This window comes from Hylobates moloch, unplaced genomic scaffold (assembly GCF_009828535.3).
Source record: "Hylobates moloch isolate HMO894 unplaced genomic scaffold, HMol_V3 SCAFFOLD_5, whole genome shotgun sequence".
Lineage (NCBI taxonomy): Eukaryota > Metazoa > Chordata > Mammalia > Primates > Hylobatidae > Hylobates > Hylobates moloch.
The window spans coordinates 150,269,475-150,297,402 of NW_026652280.1; the positions used below are offsets into that span (position 1 = coordinate 150,269,475).

Genomic DNA, 27,928 nt, shown 5'->3' on the forward strand with positions numbered 1-27,928 from the left:
TTGAGCAGTGGTTTGTAGTTCTCCTTGAAGAGGTCCTTCACATCCCTTGTAAGTTGGATTCCTAGGTATTTTATTCTCTTTGAAGCAATTGTGAATGGGAGTTCACTCATGATTTGGCTCTCTGTTTGTCTGTGATTGGTGTACAAGAATGCTAAGCAATGGCAACAAAAGCCAAAATTGACAAATGGGATCTCATTAAACTAAAGAGCTTCTGCACAGCAAAAGAAACTACCATCAGAGTGAACAGGCAACCTACAGAATGGGAGAAAATTTTTGCAACCTACTCATCTGACAAAGGGCTAATATCCAGAATCTACAATGAACTCAAACAAATTTACAAGAAAAAACAAACAACCCCATCAAAAAGTGGGCAAAGGACATGAGCAGACACTTCTCAAAAGAAGACATTTATGCAGCCAGAAAACACATGAAGAAATGCTCATCATCACTGGCCATCAGAGAAATGCAAATCAAAACCACAGTGAGATACCATCTCACACCAGTTAGAATGGCCATCATTAAAAAATCAGGAAACAACAGGTGCTGGAGAGGATGTGGAGAAATAGGAACACTTTTACACTGTTGGTGGGAATGTAAACTAGTTCAACCATTGTGGAAGTCAGTGTGGCGATTCCTCAGGGATCTCGAACTAGAAATACCATTTGACCCAGCCATCCCATTACTGGGTATATACCCAAAGGACTATAAATCATGCTGCTATAAAGACACATGCACACGTATGTTTATTGCGGCACTATTCACAATAGCAAAGAGTTGGAACCAACCCAAATGTCCAACAACGATAGACTGGATTAAGAAAATGTGGCACATATACACCATGGAATACTATGCAGCCATAAAAAATGATGAGTTCGTGTCCTTTGTAGGGACATGGATGAAACTGGAAAACATCATTCTCAGTAAACTATCACAAGGACAAAAAACCAAACACCGCATGTTCTCACTCATAGGTGGGAATTGAACAATGAGAAGTCATGGACACAGGAAGGGGAACATCACACTCCGGGGACTGTTGTGGGGTGGGGGGAGGGGGGAGGGACAGCATTAGGAGATACACCTAATGCTAAATGACGAGTTAATGGGTGCAGGAAATCAACATGGCACATGGATACATATGTAACAAACCTGCACATTGTGCACATGTACCCTAAAACCCTAAAGTATAATAAAAACAAAAAAAAACAAACAAAAAAAGAAAAATACTTACTAATTTCTGGGGAAAAGCCCACAAAAAGTCATGCAGGCTCAGCTCTGTATAACATAATAATTTTCATAATAATTTTGATCTAACTAAAACTGTTATAATCATACTGGGTGATGAAAAGTAGGGATGTAAGTATCCATGTTTATGGGAGATAAGGAAGAAAATAGAGTTAAGTATTCATTTTTCTGGTAGGGGATTAACATGAATATAATCAAGAAAGTGAAAAGACAACCCACAGAATGGGAGAAAATATCTACAAATCATATATCCAATAAGGGTTTGGTATCCAAAATATATAAAGAACTCTTACAACTCAGTAATAAGAACACAAACAACCCAATTTAAAATGGGCAAATAATATGAATAAATATTTCTCCAAGGAAGATACAAATGGCTAATAAGCATATAAAAAGATGCTCGACATTGTCAGTCATCATGGAAATGTATACCAAAACTATGAGGCACCCAACACGCTCACCAGAATCAAAAATTAAGATAATAACAAGTCTTGGCAAGGATGTGGAGAAATCAGAATCCTCGAACACTGCTGGTGGATACCTAAAATGATAAAGTCACTTTGCAAAACAATCCAGCAGTTCCTCAAATTATTAAACATAGAGTTATCACATGACCCAGCAATTCCATTCCTAGGTATATATCAAGACAAATGAAAAATGTATGTCCCTAGAAAAACTTGCACATAAATATTTATAGCATTATTCATAATAGTCAAAAGTGAAAACAACCTAATTAGCTATCAACTGATAAACTGATAAACCAAATGTGTTATATCCATACAATGGAATATTATTTGTCAATAAAAAGAATAAAGTATTGATAAATGCTACAACTTGAAACTTGAAAACGTTATGCTAAGTTAAAAATCCAGTCACAAAAGACTACCTGTACATATTAAAATGTTCCATTTATATAAAATGTCCAGGATAGGTAAATCTGTAGAGACAGACAATAGATTAGTGGTTGTCTAAGGCTGGGGAAAGGGGGTTAGAAGGAATGGGAAGTTATTGCTAGTGGGTACAGGATTGCTTCTGGGGATGATTAAAATGTTCTAAAATTGACTGTGGTGATGGTTGTACAACTCTGTGAATGCATTAAAAACAATTAAATTGTAGGCTTTGAATGTGTGAATTGTAATCTATGTAATTACATCTCAATAAAGTTGTCTTATTTTTAAAAATGAATTGTGAAATACATGTAGAAGTTAAACATATTACAATAATAGCATAATGGTAGGGAAGAGGGAAATGATGGTATACTAGTGCAAGGCTCTTACATCATATGGAAAGTATTATAATATTATTTAAAAGTGGACTGAGGCTGTGTCCGATGGTTCACACCTATAATCCCAACATTTTGGAAGGCCTAGGCAGGTGGATCACTTGAGGTCAGGAGTTTGAGACCAGCCTGGCCAACATCGTGAAACCCCATCTCTACTAAAAATATGAAAGTTAGCATGGCATGGTGGCATGCCTGTAATCCCAGCTACTAGGGAGGCTGAGGCACAAGAATCACTTGAAGCTGGGAGACAGAGATGGCAGTGAGCCGAGATGGCGCCACTGCACTCCAGCCTGGGTGACAGAGCAAGACTCTGTCTCAAAAAATAAAATAAAAAATAAACAAAAATGGACTGAATTCAGCTAAAGATGTACTCTATAAACACTAAGTCAATAATTAAGCTAATGAAGGCAATGAGTTATATCTAATAAGCCGACAAAGGAAATGAGATGGAATCATAAAAAATAATACAAAAGGCAGAAAAAAAGAAAAAAGGGAGCAAACAGATGAGAAAAATGAAAAAAAAAAAAAAACCAAGATGGCAGATTTAAATAAAAACATATCAATAATCTTATTAAGTGTAAATGTAATAAATACCTCAATTAAAAGTAAGATATTCTCTGATTGTATGCAAAAAGTTAAGACCTAACTATATGTCACCTACAAAAAACCTTCTTTAAATATAAAGACAAAAATAAGTTAAAAGCAAAAGGATGGTAAAGATATGCCATGGCAACACTAACCAAAAGAAAGCCGGAGTGGCTATATTAATATAGACACAGTAGATTTCATAGCAAAAAATACTACTAGGGATAAAAAGGGTCATTTCATAATGACAACAGGCTCAATTTATAGAGGATATAGCAATCTTAAATGTTTATGAACCTAATAACAAAGATTCCAAATACGTTAGATAAAAACTGATAAAACTGCAAGGAAAAATAGACAAATCCACAATTACATTTGGAGATTTTGACACTCCTTTCTTAATAACTGATAGAACAAATAGAACAACAACAACAACAAAAAAAACGTTAAACACCATGAGGATATAGGAGATTTGAAGAACACTACCACACAACTTGAACAAAGTGACATTTACGGAACGCTCCAACCAACAGCAGCAAAATACACACTGTTTTCAAGTTCACATGGAACATTTACCAAGATTAACTCTATTTTGGGCCATAAAAAAAGTCAATAAAGCTAAAAGGATCTATATTATATAATACATGGTCTCTGACCATTGGGGAATTAAATTAGAAACCAATAACAAAAAGATATTTGGAAAGTCCCCAAATACTGGAAATAAAATAACATACCTCTAAAAACCCATACATCAAATAATTTTTAAAAAGAAATTAAAAAGTGTTTTGACCTTTTTGAAAGAAAAAGAAATCACAACATATCTAAAATTGTGGAATACAGCTAAAGCATTACTCAGAGAGAAATTTATAGTACTAAAATGCTTATATTAGAAGGAAAAAAGGTCTCAAATCTGTGACCTCAGCTTCCTCTTTTACAACCTCAAAAAAGAACAGTAGGCACAGAGTAAGCAGAAGACAGAGTGATAAAACCAGAAATCAGTGAAATAGAGAACAGGAGAAAAAAAGAGAAACCAATGAAATACAAAGTGGGTTCCTTGAGAATACCAATAAAATTGATAACGTCTAGCCAGGCTGATTAAGAAAAACAGAGAATATATTAAAGTTATCAATATCAGGAAGGAGAGAGTATATCACTGCCAATTTTACAGATGTAAGAAGGATATTATGAGATAGTTTATGCTGATACACTGAAAAGTTGGGTGAAATGAAAAATTCTTTAAAAGACACAAGCTACCAAAGCTCATTCAAGAAGAAACAGATAACCTGAAGAGCACTATGCCTATTTAGTAAGTAGGATTTATAGTTAAAAACCTTCCTACCAAAAAAATTCCAGGCTTTAATGGCTTCATTTGTGAATTCTACCAAATATGTAAGGAAGAAATAATACCAGTTCTATGTAAACTCTACCAGAAAATTAAAGAGGAAGGGATACTTCCAAACTTATTTTATGAGGGCTGCTAATTTAATTCCAAACATCAGTTGTTTTAGGTTACTTCCCATTTGTATATAACTGAAGTATAAGCAGCTTCAATTATTTAAGGAAACTCAGTTCTGTGCCTGCCCAACAGCTAAAGCTTTTCAATCTAGCGATGATTTTATTATAAATGAACCTTAAGAGTATTTTCTTTATAATACAAAAAGGCTTCCCAAATATAGATTAGCTTTCAATGGATTTACAAATGTCATCAAATTGTAAATTAAATTTTATTGATGTGTAAGACTTTTCTTTTTATGCATATGGACAAAAATATACCTGTATTTCATTATAGTAAATATTCTTCAGTTCATCTTCAACAGAAGAATGAAAGTTATTATCACTTTCTTTACACAAGCACTATTTAAATTTGAAAAATATCCAGAAAAGGTGTTGTTTCATTCTTAAAGGTTAAGAATATTTAAAGACTTGGCCAAGTGTGATGGCTCACACCTGTAATCCCAGTACTTTGGGAGGCCGAGGTGGGCAGATCACTTGAGGTCAGGAGTTTGAGATCAGCCTGGCCAACATGGTGAAACCCCATCTCTACTAAAAATACAAAAATTAGCCAGGCATGGTGGTGTGTGCCTGTAATCCCAGCTACCTGGGAGGCTGAGGCAAGAGAATCGCTTGAACCTGAGAGACAGAGGTTGCAGTGAGCCAAAATCGTGCCACTGCACTCCAGCCTTGGTGACACAGCGAGACTCCATCTCAAAAAATAAATAATAATATTTGAAGACTAATCAAACTTCATATAATGATCAATTTTAAGAGAATCTTTAGCTCTAATATATTTTAGTTATTTATTAGGCAAATATTATCATAGTCTAAGTCTTTTGAAAATTATATATAACTCCTTAATATTTGATCAGTGAAAATAGCCCAATTCCTCAACTATCTAAAAAACATTTTTTTTTGAGACAAGGTCTCACTATGTTACCCAGGCTGGAGTGCAGTGATGCGAACACAGCTCACTGCAGCCTTGACCTCCCAAGGCTCAAGTTATCCTCCCACCTCAGCCTCCCCAGGAGCTGGGACTACAAGCGTGCAACACCATGCCCAGCTAATTTTTTGCTTTTTTGTAGAGATGGGGTCTCACTTTCTTGCCCAGGCTTGTCTTGAACTGCCTTGACCTCCCAAAGTGTTGGGATTATAGGCATGAGTCACCATGCCTGGCTGAAATTTTAAATTTCACTATAACATACAGGATAACACATTAGGAAAACAGTTTCCTCTACAATGGCATAAAATACTCCAGATATCAATAATGGACCTTCCCAAAACATCTTTGATATTTTCCAATTGTTACATTACATTAAGACAAGTTCCATCACATAATGTATAATAATATAATACAAAATGTATACAAAAACATACCGTGTCTTGCTTCGGAATTTGGACTAAAACAGAAAGAAGCTGCTCTGTATCAAGAAATCTTGATATAACTGAAACAAACAAACAAATGTGAGTATTTAAACTTTATGGTGCAGTTGAAAATATTGACTATGTAAAATATTATCCTCAAAGAATAAAATAGAACAGTTCTACCTGCAAATATCATCTGTTTTGTCTTCTTTAACTATCTTACATGTAAAATGAATATAACTAAATTCTAATGCTCTTTTGTTAATTTTGATTACTCAGTCTCACCTCAAAATTTAATGCTGCTAACCATCCCTTCTGCTATGATTTGCCTGTCCCCACCAAAACTCATGTTAAAACCTTAATTCCTAGTGTGGCAATGTTGGGAGATAAAACATTTAATAGGTGGGGTCTAGTGGAAAACATTTGGGTCACAGAGGCTCCACTCTCATGGGCAGCTCAGTGCCATTCCTACCGTGATGAGTGAGTTAACCCCTTAAAAAAGTGGATTAGTTTACACAGAAAGGGACTAGTTCCCACACAAGAACAGGTTGTAGAAAGTGAGGATGCCCCTCATTTTGCTCTTTGCTTATGTCTATTTCCTCCTTGACCATCCTCCATATTATGATGCATCATGAAAGCCCTGATCAGAGGCTGAGTAGATGCCAATGCCATACACTTGGACTTTCCAGTCACTGGAATTTTGACCCAAATATACTCGTTTCTTTGTAAATTACCCAGCCTCAGGTATTCCATTATGGCAACACGACTTACCCTCCTTCTTGAAACTCCACTTCTCTAGTTTTGATATTGTCTATCACAATTTTCTTCTCATCTTTTTGATCTCTACTTTTCTTCATGATACTTAAAAGATGCTTAGTTTAAAAGTATAGTTCAACCACTAACCACATAACCTTCCCAAGAGTTACCTAACTTCTCTAAACAATAGCTGTTCTCATCTTTTAAATGCTGATAACATCTACCTCTCAGGTGTGTTGTGAGAATTAAGTGAGGTAATACTTGTGCTACGGTTTGAATATGACCCCCAATGTTCATGTGTTGGAAACTTGACCCCCAATGCAACCGTCTTGAGAGGTAGGAATCTTTAAGAGATGGTTAGGTCATGAGGGCTCTGCCTCTGTGAGTGAATTAGTGCTATTATCATGAGAGTGGGTTCTTGATAGAAGGATGAGTTCATCTCCCTTCCTCTCATATGCATGCATGCTCTCTTGCCCTTCCACCATGTTATGACACAGCAGGAAGGCCCTCACCAGATGTGAGCCACTTGACTTTGATCTTCCCCACCTCCAGAACTGTAAGAAATAAATCTCTGTCCTTTATAAATTACTCAGTCTCAGATATTCTGTTATAGCAGCACAAAACAAACTAAGATAGAAAATTGGTACCAAGACTGGGGTTGCTGCTATAACAAATACCTGAAAACGTGGAAGCAGCTTAGGAATTGGGTAATGGGAATGAGTAGAGGTTGGAAGAATTTGGAGGAGCAGGTTAGAAAAAGCCCAGATTGCCATGAACAGAACATTAAGGGCAATTCTAGTGAAGGCTCAGAAAAAGGAAAGAAATGTAAGGAAAGTCTGGAATGTTGTAAAGACTACTTAAGTGGTCACGATCAGAACATTGGTAGAAATATAGAAAGTAAACGCCATTCTGATGAGGACCCAGGTGGAAATGAAAAACAAAATCTTGGAAACTGGAGTAAAGGCCATCCTTGTTACAGTTGCAAAGAACTTGGCAGAACTGTATCCATATCCTAGAATATTGTGGAAGGCAGAACTTAAGAGGAATGAACTAGGATATGTGGCAGAAGAGCTACCTAGGCAGTAAAGCATTCAAGATGTTGCACAGCTTCTTTCAGTCACTTACAGTGAAATGAGAGAAGAGAGAAATATTTTAAAGATGACATTTATAATTTAAAAAGAAGCAGAATAAACAAATTAGGAAAACTCTTAGCCTGGCCACATAAAATGTATGTTTGGGGGAGAATAGTAAGGGTGTGGTCAAGTGATTGCTAAAAATATTAGTATAGAAAGAAGCCAGGTTCTATTCATGAAAACAATGAGAATGACCCCCAAAACATTTCAGAGATCTAGGGAAGCTAGGACCTTGAGGGCAAGGCTTCCAGTGAGGTGCTTGTGAGACCTCAGCATTTGCTGCCCTGCAGCACCTTGGAACCCTGCTCCCTCAATTCTGGCATAACGCCTCTCAGCCACCACAAATGTAGCTCAAGTGAGCCCAGCTGCAGCTCAACCCACTGCTCCAGAAGGTATAAGCTGTATGTCTTGGCAGTGTCCACATGGTGCATTCTGCAGGCACACAGAATGCAATAGGTATGAAGCCATGGTGGCTTCTGCCTAAATTTCAAAGGATGTTGAGGACAGCCTGGGGCCCAGGCAGAGACTTATTATGGGGCAGAGCCACCACAGAGAGCCTAACACAGAGAGCCCCCACTATGCCTAGTGGAGCTATAGGATAGAAGCCATCATTCACAGAGTCCCCACTAGGGCAATGCCTAGTAAAGCCATGGGAGTGAGGTAATCACCCCCCACCTCCCCACCCTGAGACCACAGAACTATAAGGGGCACCAGCATGTAACTCCAGTCTGAGAAAGCCATGGGCATGAGACTGCAAACCATGAGAGCTGCTGAGTGGACTAAGCCCTGAGGCTGCCTGAGGCCTTGAGAGCCCAACTTCTTCCCCACTGTGCCCCTGATGTGGGATATGGAGTCAAAGAAGATTATTCTTCTTAAGACTTACTGTTGTTTTCCTTGTGAGGTTTGAACTGATTTCCTTGGGCTGGTTACTCCTTTCTTATTGCCTATTTCTCCCTTTTGTAATGGGAATGTTTATCCTATGCCTGTCCCAACATTTTAGATGTAGATAACTTGTTTAATTTCATAGGCCCATAGCTAGTGGGGAATTTGCCTCAGGATGAATCATGCCTTGAGTCTCACATATCTGATTCAGATGAGATTCTGGACTTTTGAGTTAGTGTTGAAACAAGTTAAGACTTTAGGCCTATTGGGATAAAATGAATGTATTTTGCATGTGAGAAGGACATGAATTTGGGGGAGCTGGGAGCAGAATGCTATGGTTTGAATGCATCCCCAAAGTTCATGCATTAGAAACTTAATCTCAGTGCAACCCTGTTGAGTGGTGGGACCCTTAAAGGGTGATTAATCCATTAATCCCTCATGAATGGATTAATGCCATTATCACAGAAGTGGGTTACTTGTTCTGGAAGTAAATTCTGGACAAAAGGATGAGTTTGCTTTCCTTCCTCTCTCTCGTATGTGTGCTCTCTTGTCCTTCTGCCTTTTGGTGTGGGATGATGCATCAAGAAGGCCCTCACCCGATACAGGTCTCTTAACCTTGCAGATCCTAGCCTTCAGAACTAAGAAATAAATCACTGTTCTTTATAAATTACCCAGTCTCAGGTATTTTATTACTGCAACACAAATAGACTATGACAATGTGTAAAGTGTCTTGCATCTACCACCACTCAAAAACTTATTTTATTCTTCTCAATTTATTTTCCAGCTTACAGTGTTCTACAAAAATAAATTTATAGAAAATTGTAATCTATCCCTTTTAAATATCCCCAGGTATTTTTTTAAAAAACTTTTAACCATTTCAGCCCAGGTGTGGTGGCTCACGCCTATAATCCCAGCACTTTGGGAGGCCAAGGCAGGAGATCACTTGAGCTCAGGAGTTTGAGACCAGCCTTGGCAACACAGTGAGACCCTGTCTCTACAACAAATACGAAAATTAGCCATGTGTGATGGTGCCCACCTGTAGTCCCAGCTACTCAGGAGGCTGAGGTGGGAGGATGGCTTGAGCCAGGGAGATAGAAGTTGCAGTGAGCCAAGATTGTGCCACTGCACTCCAGCCTGGGCAACACAGCCAGACTCTGTCTCAAAAAGATTAATAAAAATAAATATAAATAAGTAATAAACTTTAACCATTTAACATAGAGATTGTTTTAAAATGTACTTATTTCCCCATACTTGAAATACAATAAACAATGATAACTATTTAATGACTCATGGTTATTATCATAGTAATATATAACCTTAAAAGTTTTCGTGTAGACTTATTAACACTCTCAAAGTGGTGTCATGCTGTTATCCCTGAAAACACAAAATAAGAGCCAGGAGTAGTGGCTTACGCCTGTAATCCCGGCACTTTGAGAGGCCAAGGCAGGTGGATCACCTGAGATCAGTAGTTCAAGACCAGCCAGACCAACATGGAGAAACCCCATCTCTACTAAAAATACAAAATTAGCCGGGCATGGTGATGCATGCCTGTAATCCCAGCTACTCGGGAGGCTGAGGCAGGAGAATTGCTTGAACCCGGGAGGCAGAGGTTGCGGTGAGCTAAGATCGCGCCATTGCATTCCAGCCTGGGCAGGAAGGGTGAAACTCCATCTCAAAATAAAAAGAAACCCACAAAATAAGAAAATGTTTATTTTATCTGCTACCTGTTCAAACTGTCAGGTGTCTTTTGATAGTTTTCAGTTTGCCTACCTCTAGAACTGTCCCCTTTCTAATTTTCTGTTTCTATGGTAATTCATCATGTTAAAACTGTTTTGAGGCCTAAGCTCTGATTTTCTATCTGGCCCAAATTCCTACCTAAGGGGTCTGGGGAGTTATGCCCTACAAACCATAGATTCTCATGAGATGAGTTTTATTTGACCCTGTATATTGTGACTTGCTTTTCAATCTGACTCTGGCATAACATTATGAAACAAGGAATACAATATTTAACCCCAAAATATATTTCCTTGCCATGCCTCGAAATTGCCCTGCAAAGTCTCTTGTGGGAAAAAATCACATTCTATAGAGAATCCCCTTACCCCTTTGTTTTCCTCCCTTTCTTTCCAGATCCAGAAGATAATCAACTAAGAGCCAGGCATCCTTTCAGGTCCAATAAGAAACATTTTACAACCTGCTATCTCTCTGAAGTCTGCTATCTGAGAGATTCCTTTGCACAATAAAACTTGGTCCCCATAATCCTTTATCTTAACCTGAACATTCCTTTCCATTAATCCCAGGTCTTCAGATAAACTCAACCAATTGTCAACTAGAAAATGTTTAAATTTACCTACAGTCTGGAAGTCCCATCGCCTGCTTTGAGTTGTCCTGCCTTTCTGAACCAAACCACTGTACTTCTTAAATGTATTTGATTGATGTCTCATGCCTCCCTAAAATATACAAAACCAAGCTGTACTCCGATTATCTTGGGTACATGTTCTCAGGACCTCCTGAGGGCTGTGTTCATGGGCCACGGTCACTCATACTTGGCTCAAAATAAATCTCTTCAAATATTTTACAGAGTTTGGCTCTTTTCGCCAATAGTTCAAAAAATTAGAATAGGCTGAATATATTGCGGTTATATTCTTCATTATGTTCAACATGGCACAATACTATTATGACATTTTACATGTGATTCTATTAGTCAGATTCCCTTAAGCCCTCATTTATACTGCTCTTTGTCTTTCCAGACTCCTCCTTCTTCCTTTCCCCAATCTATTGTTACAACCAGAATGTTTCTAAAATAGGATTTGATCAGTACTCTCTAGGTTCAGAATGGTCAGCTCCATATTCCCTGAAGGAAAAAAATTAAATCCCAGCACTTTGGGAGGTTGAGACGAGAGGATTGCTTGAAGTCAGGAGTTCAAGTTCAGCCTGGGCAACAGCAAGACCCTGGCTCTACAAAAAATGTAAAAATTAGCCAGGCATGGTGGTGCAGGCCTGTAGACATAGCTTCTCAAGAGGCTGCAAGAAAAGGTTCACTTGAACCCAGAGGTTTGTTACAGTAAGATATGATAGTGCCACTGCACTATAGTCTGGGTGACAGAGCGAGACCCTGTGAAAGAAAGAGAGAACAAAAAAAAAAGAAGAGAGAGGGGGAGGGAGGAAGGAAGGAAGGGAGGGAGGGAGGGAGGGAAGGAAGTGCCTGGTCAAGATCATAGCCAATGGCATGCATACCAGATCCTTATCTTAAACACTATATCCAAAAAACATCTGCATTACTCCTATGGACATCAACATACCTTGCACAGGCATGTTCCCTTCAACTCGAATATCACTGCTAGGATTCTCCTGTTGCTAAAATCCTACTCCTTCTTTTAAGACAAAGCTGAAATATTATTCCTGCAAATCCCATCTGGATTCTGTCTTTACCCCAACTCCCTTCTCTGTGTTCCCATGAACTACTCAATTGTTATTGCATGTATCACACTGTATCAAGATTATTTAATTAGAGTTCTGTTGCCCTGACATGGATGTGAAGTCTTTGAGGACAGATATAGCTTAATGTTCCTCATCTTTTTATCCCTAACACCTATAGAATGCCTATAATAAAGGAGCTACTGGGTTTTTTAAAAAAGGTTTAGATTCTCATATTTTAAAAAACTGTAAAAATTACCCTCCCACTCTGCCCTATGCCCTGCTCCCTTACTTTATTGTGTGTTAAGATAAATTACAAACCACTAAGACATAGAAAATATGGCTCACACTTGTAATCCCAACACTTTGGGAGGTCAAGGCAGGTGGATCACTTGAGGTCAGGAGTTTGAGACCAGCCTGGCCAACACGGTGAAATGCCATCTCTATTAAAAATACAAAAATTAGCCAGGCGTGGTGGTGGGCGCCTGTAATCCCAGCTACTTGAGGGGCTGAGGCTGGAGAATCGCTTGAACCCAGGAGGCAGAGGTTGCAGTGAGCCGAGACTGTGCCACTGCACTACAGCCTAGGCGACAGAGTGAAACTCCGTCTCAAAAAAAAAAGAAAAGAAAAAGATATAGAAAACAGAGAAATGTTTATTTATAGATATCAGTTTGAAATTTTCAGTCATAAGGAATTTAAAAACTTAAAATATATCAAAATTAAAGTTTAAAAAAATACAAGTTTATCATCAAAATTTTATCATACAAACAGTATTATCTTGGGAATAACAGAATACAATTTCAACAGATTCAACAACAAATCAATAGTTTAACAAATATGTTAAACTTTTATGTCCTAGCCTTATATGAGAATTATCCAACAAAACGTGCATTTACAATAGAGAAAAATAAGTGTCATAACAAGATACTACAGGAAACATGTATTAAAGATGCCTAACACTGACTTGCGGAATCAGAAAGGCCTGTAGCAAAAGTCACGTCTAAACTGGAATGGTAAAAGATGAAATGCAGTTAGCTAGAGAAGCCTGGGAGAACGGGTTGCAGGGAAGGAGTAGGAGGTATTCTAGGCAAAAATTAGTGTTCCAAAGCCAGAAAATGACAGCAGATACGTTCAAGTAACTTAAAGAAGTTCATTTAGACTAGAAGACAGAATGGAGAGTGAGTAGTAGCAAGAGATGCTGTGGGAGATTACAGGAAAACAGCTATATAGAAGAGTTTGCATTTTAATCTAAAAGTTGTGAGAAGAGAATCTAAAGAGAAAAGATTGAAGGATTTTATGCAGATGAGTATAGTAACCACCACCCTCCTCCAGCCCCCCACAGAGATCTGCTTCCTAGTCCCTGGAATTTGTGAATATGTTAACTGATAAAAGGAAGTTTCTAGTTAGGATTAAATTAAGGGTCTTGAGATGGAGAGATTATCCTGGATTGTCTCTTGGCCCCAGTGTAATCTTAAGAGTCCTTACAAGACGGTGGCAGGAGGATCAGTGTCAGAGAGAGAAGATATAAGTACAAAAGCAGAAGTCAGAGGAAGAGAAAATGTTCTACTTCTGGCTTTAAAGATAGAGGAAGGGCAAAGGGCTAAGAGCCAAGAAATGTAGGCAGCGTCTAGAAAGTGGAAAGAGCAAGGAAATGGACTCCCCCCTCCAGAGTCTTCGGAAAAATGTAGACCTGATGACACACTGATTTTAGCCCAGTGAAACTGATTTCAGACCTCCAGAACTGTGAGATAATACATTCATGTTGTTTTTTTTTTTTTTATTATTATACTTTAGGTTTTAGGGTACATGTGCACAATGTGCAGGTTTGTTACATATGTATCCATGTGCCATGTTGATTTCCTGCACCCATTAGCTCGTCATTTAGCATTAGGTATATCTCCTAATGCTGTCCCCGCCTCCCCCACCCCCCACCCCACAACAGTACCCGGAATGTGATGTTCCCCTTCCTGTGTCCATGAGTTCTCATTGTTCAATTCCCACCTATGAGTGAGAACATGCGGTGTTTGGTTTTTTGTCCTTGCGATAGTTTACTGAGAATGATGTTTTCCAGTTTCATCCATGTCCCTACAAAGGACACGAACTCATCATTTTTTATGGCTGCATAGTATTCCATGGTGTATATGTGCCACATTTTCTTAATCCAGTCTATTGTTGTTGGACATTTGGGTTGGTTCCAAGTCTTTGCTATTGTGAATAGTGCCGCAATAAACATACGTGTGCATGTGTCTTTATAGCAGCATGATTTATAGTCCTTTGGGTATATACCCAGTAATGGGATGGCTGGGTCAAATGGTATTTCTAGTTCGAGATCCCTGAGGAATCGTCACACTGACTTCCACAATGGTTGAACTAGTTTACAGTCCCACCAACAGTGTAAAAGTGTTCCTATTTCTCCACATCCTCTCCAGCACCTGTTGTTTCCTGATTTTTTAATGATGGCCATTCTAACTGGTGTGAGATGGTATCTCACTGTGGTTTTGATTTGCATTTCTCTGATGGCCAGTGATGATGAGCATTTCTTCATGTGTTTTCTGGCTGCATAAATGTCTTCTTTTGAGAAGTGTCTGCTCATGTCCTTTGCCCACTTTTTGATGGGGTTGTTTGTTTTTTCTTGTAAATTTGTTTGAGTTCATTGTAGATTCTGGATATTAGCCCTTTGTCAGATGAGTAGGTTGCAAAAATTTTCTCCCATTCTGTAGGTTGCCTGTTCACTCTGATGGTAGTTTCTTTTGCTGTGCAGAAGCTCTTTAGTTTAATGAGATCCCATTTGTCAATTTTGGCTTTTGCTGCCATTGCTTAGCATTCTTGTACACCAATCACAGACAAACAGAGAGCCAAATCATGAGTGAACTCCCATTCACAATTGCTTCAAAGAGAATAAAATACCTAGGAATCCAACTTACAAGGGATGTGAAGGACCTCTTCAAGGAGAACTACAAACCACTGCTCAAGGAAATCAAAGAGGATACAAACAAATGGAAGAACATTCCATGCTCATGGGTTGGAAGAATCAATATCGTGAAAATGGCCATACTGCCCAAAGTAATTTATAGATTCAATGCCATCCCCATCAAGCTACCAATGACTTTCTTCACAGAATTGGAAAAAACTACTTTAAAGTTCATATGGAACCAAAAAAGAGCCCGCATTGCCAAGTCAATCCTAAGCCAAAAGAACAAAGCTGGAGGCATCACGCTACCTGACTTCAAACTATACTACAAGGCTACAGTAACCAAAACAGCATGGTACTGGTACCACAACAGAGATATAGATCAATGGAACAGAACAGAGCCCTCAGAAATGATGCCGCATATCTACAACTATTTGATCTTTGACAAACCTGACAAAAACAAGAAATGGGGAAAGGATTCCCTATTTAATAAATGGTGCTGGGAAAACTGGCTAGCCATATGTAGAAAGCTGAAACTGGATCCCTTCCTTACACCTTATACAAAAATTAATTCAAGATGGATTAAAGACTTAAATGTTAGACCTAAAACCATTAAAATCCTACAAGAAAACCTAGGCAAAACACCATTCATGTTGTTTTAAGCCCCTAAATCTGTGGTGATGTTTTATATCAACATTAAGAAATGAATACAGAGTGATATTCTCAGATTTATGTTTTCAAAAGATCACTCAGGCAACAATGTAGAGAAGAGGCTAGAAACAGCAAGGTTGGAGAAGGGTGACCAAATAGGAGGCTCTTATAAGAAATGAGATTAGAGAATTAAGGTATCCTGGGCTGGAGTGGCAGCCATGGGGATAGAAGAAGCAGATACATCCAAGAGGTATATAGCAAGGAGACATGGCCGATTTGATGACTGATTGGAAAGAAGGTAAGAGTTAAGAATGACTTTCATGTATCTAGCTTGCATAAAGAGGGTGGATGTGGAGCTATTCACTGAAACCAGGAGGAACTGATTTAGAAAAGAAGATGGCAGCCAGGCACAGTGGTTCACGCCTGTAATCCCAGCACTTTGGGAGGCCGAGGCGGGTGGATCACTCCTGACCTGAGGTCAGCAGTTGGAGACCAGCCTGGCCAACATGGAGAGAATCCCATCTCTACTAAAAATACAAAAATTAGTCGGGTGCGGTGGTGGGTGCCTGTTTTCTCAGCTACTCGGGAGGCTGAGGCAAGAGAATCACTTGAACCTGGGAGGCAGAGGTTGTAGGGAGCTGAGATTGCACCATTGCACTCCAGTGTAGGTGACAGCAAGACTCCGTCTAAAAAAAAAAAAAAAAAAAAAAGGCACAATTTGGGCACATTAAGTTTCAGGTGATTGAGGAACACCTAACAAATGCTCTTATTCCATTCAAACTGCTATAAAAAAATTACCACAAGCTGAGTGGCTTATAAACAAGAGAAATTTATTTTCTGCTGGGCAGATTCAATGTCTGGTAAGAGCCCACTTTCTGACTCATAGATGGCAACTTCTTGCTGTATCTTCACATGGTAGAAGGGGCAAGGAGTCTCTCTTGAGCTTCTCTTATAAAGGCACTGATCCCATTCATGAGGTCTCTGCTGTCCTGGTGTAACCACCCCCCAAAGGCCCCACATCCTAATACTATCACCTCGAAGGTGAGGACTTCAACATATGAATTTTGGAGAAGCACAACATGTAGATCACAGCAAATGCTCAGAAAGTGATAAGATATTTGAGTCCAAAGGTCTGAAGAGATATTTAGGCATGAGATGTAAATTTGGAAGTCATGAATATGTGAATAATAATCATAAAACCATGAAACTGGGTAAGTCATATAATAAGGAAATTCAGGATAAAAGGACAACCCAGAACATATCTTTGAAGAGCCATAGCATTTAGGAAATAAGCAAAGGAAGAGAAATATATTTAAAAGACTCAGAAGGAAACCACAAAGACGTAGGAAGAAAATCAGGAGATTGTGTAATCACAGAAGCAAAGAAAGGCAGTAATTCAATAATGACAGATATTCAGCAGTATCAAAAAAATTGTGGATATTTCCCTTATTCAAATAAGAGAATTAATGTGTCCATTACATTTAACAATATGCCTGTTGTTGACTGTGTTAGGTTGGGTTCTCCAGAAACAGACATCGAGGCAAGGACTTATGTGCCAGTAATTTATTAAGAATGTGCTTCCAAGCCTGGGCAACATAGTGAAACCCCGTGTCTACCAAAAACATAAAAATTAGCTAAGTGTGGTGGCAGAGGCCTGTAGTATCAGCTACTTGGGAGGCTGAGGTGAGAGGATTGCTTGAGCCCAGGAGGTAGAGGTTGCAGTGAGCCGAAATCACACCACCACACTCCAGCCTAGGCAACAGAGTGAGACCTTGTCTCAAAAAACAAAAAAAGAAAAAGAGAAAAAGAATCTGCTTCCAGAAACCAGGAGAGCAGTGAGAAAAGGACAGAGAAGTGAAACCAGTGTGATTTCAGGTGAAGCTGTGTGGAAGGTAACTTCAACTAATCTTGCAAAGGAATTCTAGAGTTGAAGTTATATTCAGGTTTTTGCCAAATCAATGTGAAAGAGCTAGGCTTTCATACCTTCACACCATACAGTCATTTAAGGGCTGCCAGGCATTTTGGGTACTCTGTGTTTAAGAACAAAGGGCTCTAACAGCCTGAAGGTAGGCATAGAAAAAGAGTCCAGGTGTGGGCCATTAGGCACACAGACCAGCAAAAGGTGCACACCGAAAGGTAAAAGGGATCCAAGACGATCTGTACAGAGAACCAACAAGATCTGCTCCAGTGACCTTGACAAGAGCAGTCTCAGCACAGTACTGGGCACAGAAATAAGACTGCAGCACATTGAGATGTAGTGATGAAGAGAAGATAGTGAGCGTAGGAAATTTGTTTTTCAACAGGTTTGGCTATGAATAGAGAAGTGATATAGTGGTAGCTGGAGAAGATGAAGTCCAGGGAGAGGTTTTACAAATATGGGAGAGACATGAGGAAGTTTAAATCCTCTTAGAAGAAGGCCATAGAGAGAAAAATAATGAAGATACAGGGCATAAGTGCAAGGATGGGATCCAGGGAACAGATGGAGGAATTAGCTAGAGAATACCACTTCTGGCTTAAACAAAGAGAGTGAAAAGTAGATGAGTATAAATGCATATTTGGTAGCAGAAAGTTTAAAAAGATATCAATGGTTGGAGCTTGACCAACGTAACATGATTAAATGACTTCATATTCTTGGCCCTTACGTATTACACTAAATGGCAGGTATAGGTAGACCAACAAGATGTTGCTGTTAACAAGAAAAGGATAGTTAAAAATGGCCTCTTTCTGCCTTTCCCAATACTAAATACACAGGAATATATATATTTAAAAAAGAATACACTGGACAACATTGGACAGGCAGAGTCACAGTCAACATAACACCAGAATTTTGAAGGATTACACTAATTAAAGGTATTTGGAATTGGACTGAAGAAAACCTACTCAGGTAGTAAATGCCTTCTAGATTTGAATGCACCACTTTCATCTAGACTACCAGAACACAAGCTAGGGTAGTCAGGCAAGTGGAGGTATGGAAGACAGACCAAGCTGAAAGCAACCAAAAACTGGACAAAGAGTAGTACATATAAACTATCCTTCCACCTACAGATTTAAGAAGAAAACTCCACCACCATGCCAGCGGACAAACAGCCAGGTTGCAAAGGCAACCTTCTTTTCCTTTTTATTTTTCATTTTCTTTTATTATTATACTTTAAGTTCTAGGGTACATGTACACAACGTGCAGGTTAGTTATATATGTATACATGTGCCATGTTGGTGTGCTGCACCTGTTAACTCCTCATTTACATTAGGTATATCTCCTAATGCTATCCCTCCCCAGCCCCCCACCCCATGACAGACATCAGTGTGTGATGTTCCCCACTCTGTGTCCAAGTGTTCTCATTGTTCAATTCCCACCTATGAGTGAGAACATGCAGTGTTTGGTTTTCTGTCCTTGCGATAGTTTGCTCAGAATGATGGTTTCTAGCTTCATCCATGTCCCTACAAAGGACATGAACTTATCCTTTTTTATGGCTGCATAGTAGTCCATGGTATATATGTGCTACATTTTCTTAATCCAGTCTATCATTGTTGGACATCTGGATTGGTTCCAAGTCTTTGCTATTGTGAATAGTACTGCAGTAAACATACATGTGCATGTGTCTTTACAGCAGCATGGTTTACAATCCTTTGGGTATATACCCAGTAATGGGATGGCTGGGTCAAATGGTATTTCTAGTTCTAGATCTTTGAGGAATCACCACACTGTCTTCCACAATGGTTGAACTCGTTTACAGTCCCACCAACAGTGTAAAAGCATTCTTATTTCTCCACATCCTCTCCAGCACCTGTTGTTTCCTGACTTTTTAAAGATTTCCATTCTAACTGATGTGAGATGGTATCTCATTGTGGTTTTGATTTGCATTTCTCTGATGGCCAGTGATGATGAGCATTTTTTCATATGTCTGTCGGCTGCAGAAATGTCTTCTTTTGCGAAGTATCTGTTCATATCCTTTGCCCACTGTTTGATGGGGTTGTTTGATTTTTTCCTGTAAATTTGTTTAAGTTCTTTGTAGATTTTGGATATTAGCCCTTTATCAGACGGGTATATTGTAAAATTTTCTCCCATTCTGTAGGTTGCCTGTTCACTCTGATGGTAGTTTCTTTTGCTGTGCAGAAGCTCTTTAGTTTAATTAGATCCCATTTGTCAATTTTGGCTTTTGTTGCCATTGCTTTTAGTGTTTTAGACATGAAGTCCTTGCCCATGCCTATGTCCTGAATGGTATTGCCTAGGTTTTCTTCTAGGGTTTTTATGGTTTTAGGTCTGACATTTAAGTCTTTAATCCATCTTGAATTAATTTTTGTATAAGGTGTAAGGAAGGGATCTGGTTTCAGCTTTCTACATATGGCTAGCCAGTTTTCCCAGCACCATTTATTAAATAGAGAATCCTTCTCCAATTTCTTGTTTTTGTCAGGTTTGTCAAAGATTAGATGGTTGTAGATGTGTGGTATTATTTCCGAGGGCTCTATTCTGTTCCATTGGTCTATATCTCTGTTTTGGCACGAGTATCATGCTGTTTTGGTTACTGTAGCCTTGTAGTATAGTTTGAAGTCAGGTAGCATGATGTCTCCAGCTTTGTTCTTTTCTCTTAGGATTGTCTGGGCAATGTGGGCTCTTTTTTGGTTCCGTATGAACTTTAAAGTAGTTTTTTCCAATTCTGTGAAGAAAGTCATTGGTAGCTTGAAGGGGATGGCACTGAATCTATAAAATACCTTGGGCAGTATGGCAATTTTCACAATATTGATTCTTCCTATCCATGAGCATGGAATGTTCTTCCATTTGTTTGTGTCCTCTTTTATTTTGTTGAGCACTGGTTTGTAGTTCTCCTGGAAGAGGTCCTTCACATCCCTTGTAAGTTGGATTCCTAGGTATTTTCTTCTCTTTGAAACAATTGTGAATGGGAGTTCACTCATGATTTGGCTCTCTGTTTGTCTGTTATTGGTGTTTAGGAATGCTTGTGATTTTTGCACATTGATTTTTTATCCAGAGACTTTGCTGAAGTTGCTTATCAGCTTAAGGAGATTTTGGGCTGAGATGATGGGGTTTTCTAAGTAAACAATCACGACATCTGCAAACAGGGACAATTTGACTTCCTCTTTTCCTAATTGAATACCCTTTATTTCTTTCTTTTGCCTGCTTGCCATGGGCAGAACTTCCAACACTATGTTGAATAGGAGTGGTGAGAGAGGGCATCCTTGTCTTGTGGCAGGTTTCAAAGGGAATGCTTCCGGTTTTTGCCCATTCAGTATGATATTGGCTGTGGGTTTGTAATAAATAGCTCTTATTATTTTGAGATATGTTCCATCAATACATAGTTTATTGAGAGTTTTTAGCATGAAGGGCTGTTGAATTTTGCTGAAGGCCTTTTCTGCATCTATTGAGATAATCATGAGTTTTTGTCTTTGGTTCTGTTTATGTGATAGATTACGTATATTGATTCAAGGTATGTTGAACCAGCCTTGCATCCCAGGGAGAAAGCCGACTTGATTGTGGTGGATAAGATTTTTGATGTGCTGCTGGATTCGGTTTGCCAGTATTTTATTGAGGATTTTTGCATCAATGTTCATCAGGAATATTGGTCTAAAATTCTCTTTTTTTATTGTGTCTCTGCCAGGCTTTGGTATCAGGATGACGCTGGCCTCATAAAATGAGTTAGGGAGTATTCCCTCTTTTTCTATTGATTGGAATAGTTTCAGAAGCAATGGTACCAGCTCCTCTTTGTACCTCTGGTAGAATTTGGCTATGAATCCATATGGTCCTGGACTTTTTTGGTTGGTAGGCTATTACTTATTGCCTTAATTTCAGAACCTGTTATTGGTCTATTCAGGGATTCAACTTCTTCTTGGTTTAGTCTTGGGAGGCTGTATGTCTCCAGGAATTTATCCATTTCTTCTAGATTTTCTAGTTTATTTGCATAGAGGTGTTTATAGTATTCTCTGCTGATAGTTTGCATTCCTGTGGGATTGGTGGTAATATCCACTTTATCATTTTTTATTGCATCTATTTGATTCTTCTCTCTTTTCTTCTTTATTAATCTTGCTAGTGTTCTATCAATTTTGTTGATCTTTAAATTCAAGATGGATTAAAGACTTACATGTTAGACCTAAAACTATAAAAACTCTAGAAGAAAACCTAGGCAATACCATTCAGGACATAGGCATGGGCAAGGACTTCATGTCTAAAACACTAAAAGCAATGGCAACAAAAGCCAAAATTGACAAATGGGATCTAATTAAACTAAAGAGCTTCTGCACAGCAAAATAAACTACCATCAGAGTGAACAGGCAACCTACAAAATGGGAGAAAATTTTCACAACCTACTCATCTGACAAAGGGCTAATATCCAGAATCTACAACGGACTCAAACAAATTTACAAGAAAAAAACAAATAACCCCATCAAAAAGTGGGCAAAGGACATGAACAGACACTTCTCAAAAGAAGACATTTATGCAGCCAAAAAACATACGCAAAAATGCTCATCATCACTGGCCATCAGAGAAATGCAAATCAAAACCACAATGAGATACCACCTCACACCAGTTAGAATGGCCATCATTAAAAAGTCAGGAAACAACAGGTGCTGGAGAAGATGTGGAAAAATAGGAACACTTTTACACTGTTGGTGGGACTGTAAACTAGTTCAACCATTGTGGAAATCAGTGTGGCGATTCCTCAGGGATCTAGAACTAGAAATACCATTTGACCCAGCCATCCCATTACTGGGTATATAACCAAAGGACTACAAATCAGGCTGCTATAAAGACACATGCACACGTATGTTTATTGCGGCACTATTCACAATAGCAAAGACTTAGAACCAACCTAAATGTCCAACAACGATAGACTGGATTAAGAAAATGTGGCACATATACACCATGGACTACTAGGCAGCCATAAAAAATGGTGAGTTCATGTCCTTTGTAGGGACATAGATGAAACTGGAAACCATCATTCTCAGTAAACTATCGCAAGGACAAAAAACCAAACACCGCATGTTCTCACTCATAGGTGGGAATTGAACAATGAGAACTCATGGACACAGGAAGGGGAACATCACACTCTGGGGACTGTTGTGAGGTGGGGGGAGGGGGGAGGGACAGCATTAGGAGATATACCTAGTGCTAAATGATGAGTTAATGGGTGCAGGAAATCAACATGGCACATGGATACATATGTAACGAACCTGCACATTGTGCACATGTACCCTAAAACCTAAAGTATAATAATAAAAAATAAAAATAAATAAATAAATAAATAAATAAAGGCCAAAAATGACAAACTACAGCTAACTGGAGAAAAGTTGAAAGCTTTTCCTCTAAGATCTGAAACAAGACACAGATGCCAATTTTCACCACTTTTATTCAACATAGTACTAAAGTCCTAGCCACAGAAATTAGGCAAAAGAAATAAATAAAAGGGATCTAAATTGGAAAGAAGGAAGTCAAATTGTTTCTATTTGCAGTTGACATGATTTTATACATAGATTTTATATAAAGGTTCAACCAAAAAGCTCTAAGAAGTGATAAATAAATTCAGTAAAGTTGCAGGATGCAGCATCAACCAAAAATATCAGTAGCATTTCTTTTTTTTAATAACTTTTATTTTAAGTTCAGGGGTACATGTGCAGGTTTGTTACATAGGTAAACTTGTGTCATGGGAGTTTGTTGCACAAATTATTTCATCACCCAAGTACTTATTTGTTCTATTGGCTGCAGGGTGACTATTGTTAATATTGCATATTTCAAAATAATTAGAGGAGAGGATTTTAAAAGTCCTTACCACAAACTAATGATCAATGTTTTAGATAATGAATATGCTGAATACCCTGATTCTATCATTACTGAATATATGCATGTATTGAAACATCACGCTGTGCCCCATAAATATGTGCAATTATGTGACAATTAAAAGCAAAATAAAACTTTTCAAAAATAAAGATGGAAGAAACCTGGGTTGCTCAATCACTGACGGGTGACCAGAAAAAAAAAAAAAAAAAAAAAAACAAAAACAGCTCCTGGATTCATTGATTTTTTGAAGGGTTTTTTGTGTCTCTATCTCCTTCAGTTCTGCTCTGATCTTAGTTATTTCTTGCCTTCTGCTAGCTTTTGAATGTGTTTGCTCTTGCTTCTCTAGTTCTTTTAATTGTGATGTTAGGGTATCAATTTTATATCTTTCCTGCTTTCTCTTGTGGGCATTTAGTGCTATAAACTTCCCTCTACACACTGCTTTAAATGTGTGCCAGAGATTCTGGTATGTCTTGTCTTTGTTCTCATTGGTTTCAAAGAACATCTCTATTTCTGCCTTAATTTCATTATGTACCCAGCAGTCATTCAGGAGCAGGTTGTTCAGTTTCCATGTAGTTTAACAGTTTTCAGTGTGTTTCTTAATCCTGAGTTCTAGTTTGATTGCACTGTGGTCTGAGAGACAGTTTGTTATAATTTCTGTTCTTTTACATTTGCTGAGGAGTGCTTTACTTCCAACTATGTGGTCAATTTTGGAATAAGTGCGATGTGGTGCTGAGAAGAATGTATATTCTGTTGATTTGGGGTGGAGAGTTCTGTAGACATCTATTAGGTCTGCTTGGTGCAGAGCTGAGTTCAATTCCTGGATATCCTTGTTCACTTTCTGTCTCGATCTGTCTAATGTTGACAGTGGGGTGTTAAAGTCTCCCATTATTATTGTGTGGGAGTCTAAGTCTCTTTGTAGGTCTCTAAGGACTTGCTTTATGAATCTGGGTGCTCCTGTATTGGGTGCATATATATTTAGGAGAGTTAGCTCTCCTTGTTGAATTGATCCCTTTACCATTTATGTAATGGCCTTCTTTGTCTCTTTTGATCTTTGTTTGTTGCAAGTCTTTTTTATCAGAGACTAGGATTGCAACCCCTGCTTTTTTTTGTTTTCCATTTGCTTGGTAGATCTTCCTCCATCCTTTTACTGTGAGCCTATGTGTGTCTCTGCAACTGAGACGGGACTCCTGAATACAGCACACTGATGGGTCTTGACTCTTTATCCAACTTGTCAGTCTGTGTCTTTTAACTGGAGCATTTAGCCCGTTTACATTTAAGGTTAATATTGTTATGTGTGAATTTGATCCTGTCATTATGATGTTAGCTGGTTATTTTGCTCGTCAGTTGATGAAGTTTCTTCCTAGCATTGATGGTCTTTACAATTTGGCATGTTTTTGCAGTGGCTGGTACCAGTTGTTTCTTTCCATGTTTAGTGCTTCCTTCAGGAGCTCTTGTAAGGCAGGCCTGGTGGTGACAAAATCTCTCAGCATTTGTTTGTCCGTAAAGGATTTTATTTCTCCTTCACTTATGAAGCTTAGTTTGGCTGGATATGAAATTCTGGGTTGAAAATTCTTTTCTTTAAGAATGTTGAATATTGGCCCCTATTCTCTTCTGGCTTGTAGAGTTTCTGCCGAGAGATCCACTGTTAGTCTGATGGGCTTCCCTTTGTGGGTCACCTGACCTTTCTCTCTGGCTCCCCTTAACATTTTTTCCTTCATTTCAACTTTGGTGAATCTGACAATTATGTGTCTTGGTGTTGCTCTTCTGGAGGAGTATCTTTGTGGTGTTCTCTTTATTTCCTGAATTTGAATGTTGGCCTGCCTCAGTAGTTTGGAGAAGTTCTCCTAGATAATATCCTGAAGAGTGTTTTCCAACTTGGTTCCATTCTCCCTGTCACTTTCGGGTACACCAATCAGACATAGATTTGGTCTTTTCACATAGTCCCATATTTCTTGGAGGCTTTGTTTGTTTTTTTTTTTACTCTAAACTTGTCTTCTTGCTTCATTTCATTCATTTGATCTTCAATCACTGATAGCCTTTCTTCCACTTGATCAAATCGGCTACTGAAGCTTGTGCACGTGTCACGAAGTCCTCATGCCATGGTTTTCAGCTCCGTCAGGTCATTTAAGGACTTCTCTACACTGTTTGTTCTAGTTAGCCATATGTCTCATCTTTTTTCAATGTTTTTAGCTTCTTTGTGATGGGTTCAAACATCCTCCTTTAGCTCAGAGAAGTCTGTTATTACCGATCGTCTGAAGCCTTCTTCTCTCAACTCATCAATGTCATTCTCCTTCCAGCTTTGTTCCGTTGCTGGCGAGGAGTTGTGTTCCTTTGGAGGAGAAAAGGTGCTCTGATTTTTAGAATTTTCAGCTTTTCTGCTCTGGTTTCTCCCCATCTTTGTGGTTTTATCTACCTTTGGTCTTTGATGATGGTGGCGTACAGATGGGGTTTTGGTGTGGATGTCCTTTCTGTTTGTTAGTTTTCCTTCTATCAGTCAGGATCCTCAGCTGCAGGTCTGTTGGCGTTTGCTGGAAGTCCACTCCAGACCTTGTTTGCCTGGGTATCACCAGCAGAGGCTGAGGAACAGCAAATATTGCAGAACGGCAGATGTTGCTGCCTGATCCTTCCTCTGGAAGCTTTGTCTCAGAGGGGCATCTGGCCATATGAAGTGTCAGTCGGCCCCTACTGGGAGATGCCTCCCAGTTAGGCTACTCACAGGTCAGGGCCCCACTTGAGGAGGCAGTCTGTCCATTCTCAGATCTCAATCTCCATGCTAGGAGAACCACCACTGTCTTAAAGCTGTCAGACAGGGATGTTTAAGTCTGCAAAAGTTTCTGCTGCCTTTTGTTCAGCTATGCCATGCCCCTAGAGGTGGAGTCTACAGAGGCAAGGCAGGCCTCCTTGAGCTGCAGTGGGCTCTACCCAGTTTGAGCTTCCTGGCCACTTTGTTTACCTACTCAAGCCTCAGCAATGGTGGATGCCCCTCCCCCAGCCTCGCTGCTGCCTTGCAGTTCAGTCTCAGACTGCTGTGCTAGCAGTGAGCGAGGCTCCATGGATGTGGGACGCTCCAAGCTAGGAGCGGGAAATAATCTCCTAGTGTGCCATTTGCTAAGGCAGTTGGAAAAGCACAGTATTAGGGTGGGAGTGTCCCAATTTTCCAGGTACTGTCTGTCATGGCTTCCCTTTGCTGGGAAAGGGAATTCCCCGACCCCTTGCACTTCCCAGGTGAGGCGATGCCCTGCCCTGCTCCATGGGCTGCATCCACTGTCTGAGAAGCCCCAGTGAGATGAACCCGGCACCTCAGTTGGAAATGCAGAAATCACCCATCTTCTGTGTCGCTCAAGCTGGGAGCTGCAGACTGGAGCTGTTCCTATTCGGCCATCTTGGAACCTCCCCTCTTTTCCTTTTTTTAAAAAAATCATTTTGGATTTATGGGGTACATGTGCAGGTTTGTTGCATAGATACATTGTGTGATGCTGAAGTTTGGGCTTTGACTGAATCCAGCACTCAGATAGTAAACATAGTACCTAATAGTTTTGAACCCTTGCCCCACTCCTCTCCCCTTTTGGAGTCCCCAATAGCTATTGTTCCCATATTTATATCCCCATGTGTACCCAATGTTTAGGTCCCACATATAAGTGAGAACATGCAATATTTGGTTTTCTGTTTCTGCGTTCATTCGCTTAGAATAATGGCCTCCAGCTACATCCATGCTGCCAAAAAGAACATGATTTCATTCTTTTTATGACAGCATAGTATATGTACCAAATTTTCTTCACCCAGTCCATTGTCGATGGGCACCTGGGTTTATTCCATGTCTTTGATACCGTGAATAATGTTGCAATAAACATGCAGGTGCAGGTGTCTTTTTGGGAGAACAATTTATTTACGTGTGGGTATATATCCAGTAATGGTATTGCTGGGTTGAATGGTAATTCTATTTTTAGTTCTCTGAGAAATCTCCAAACTGCTTTCCACAGAGGCTGAACTAATTTACAATCCTAAGAACAATGTATGAGCATTTCCTTCTCTCTGCAGACTTGCCAACATCTGTTATTTTTTGACTTTTTAATAATAGCTATTCCAACTGGCGTGAGATGGTATCTCATTGTGGTTTTGATTTGTACTTTTCTGAGGATTAGTGACATTGAGCATTTTTTCATATGTTTATTGGTCACTTGTATGTCTTTCTTTTGAGAAGCATCAGGGCAATTTTCTTATTCAAATAAGGGAACGAATATGCCCATTAAATTTAACAATATGGACAGTGGGTGTTAAAGTCTCCCACTATTATTGTGTGGGAGTCTAAGTCTCTTTGCAGGTCTCTAAGAACTTCTTTTATGAATCTGGGTGCTCCTGTATTGGGTGCACGTATATTGAGGATAGTTAGCTCTTCTTGTTGTATTGATCCCTTTACCATTATGTAA

The 27,928-nt window shown here is 39.1% G+C and overlaps 1 protein-coding gene across 1 annotated transcript in view; it reads right to left on the bottom strand.

Annotated features, from left to right (window-relative positions):
* Positions 1 to 27,928, bottom strand: part of MSH4 (mutS homolog 4) — a 130,323-nt gene that overhangs the window by 68,080 nt on the left and 34,315 nt on the right. The window contains exon 8 of the mRNA XM_032155555.2: positions 5,981 to 6,048. Coding sequence (XP_032011446.1) covers positions 5,981 to 6,048 — 68 coding nt within the window. The remainder of the gene's footprint in view (positions 1 to 5,980; positions 6,049 to 27,928) is intronic.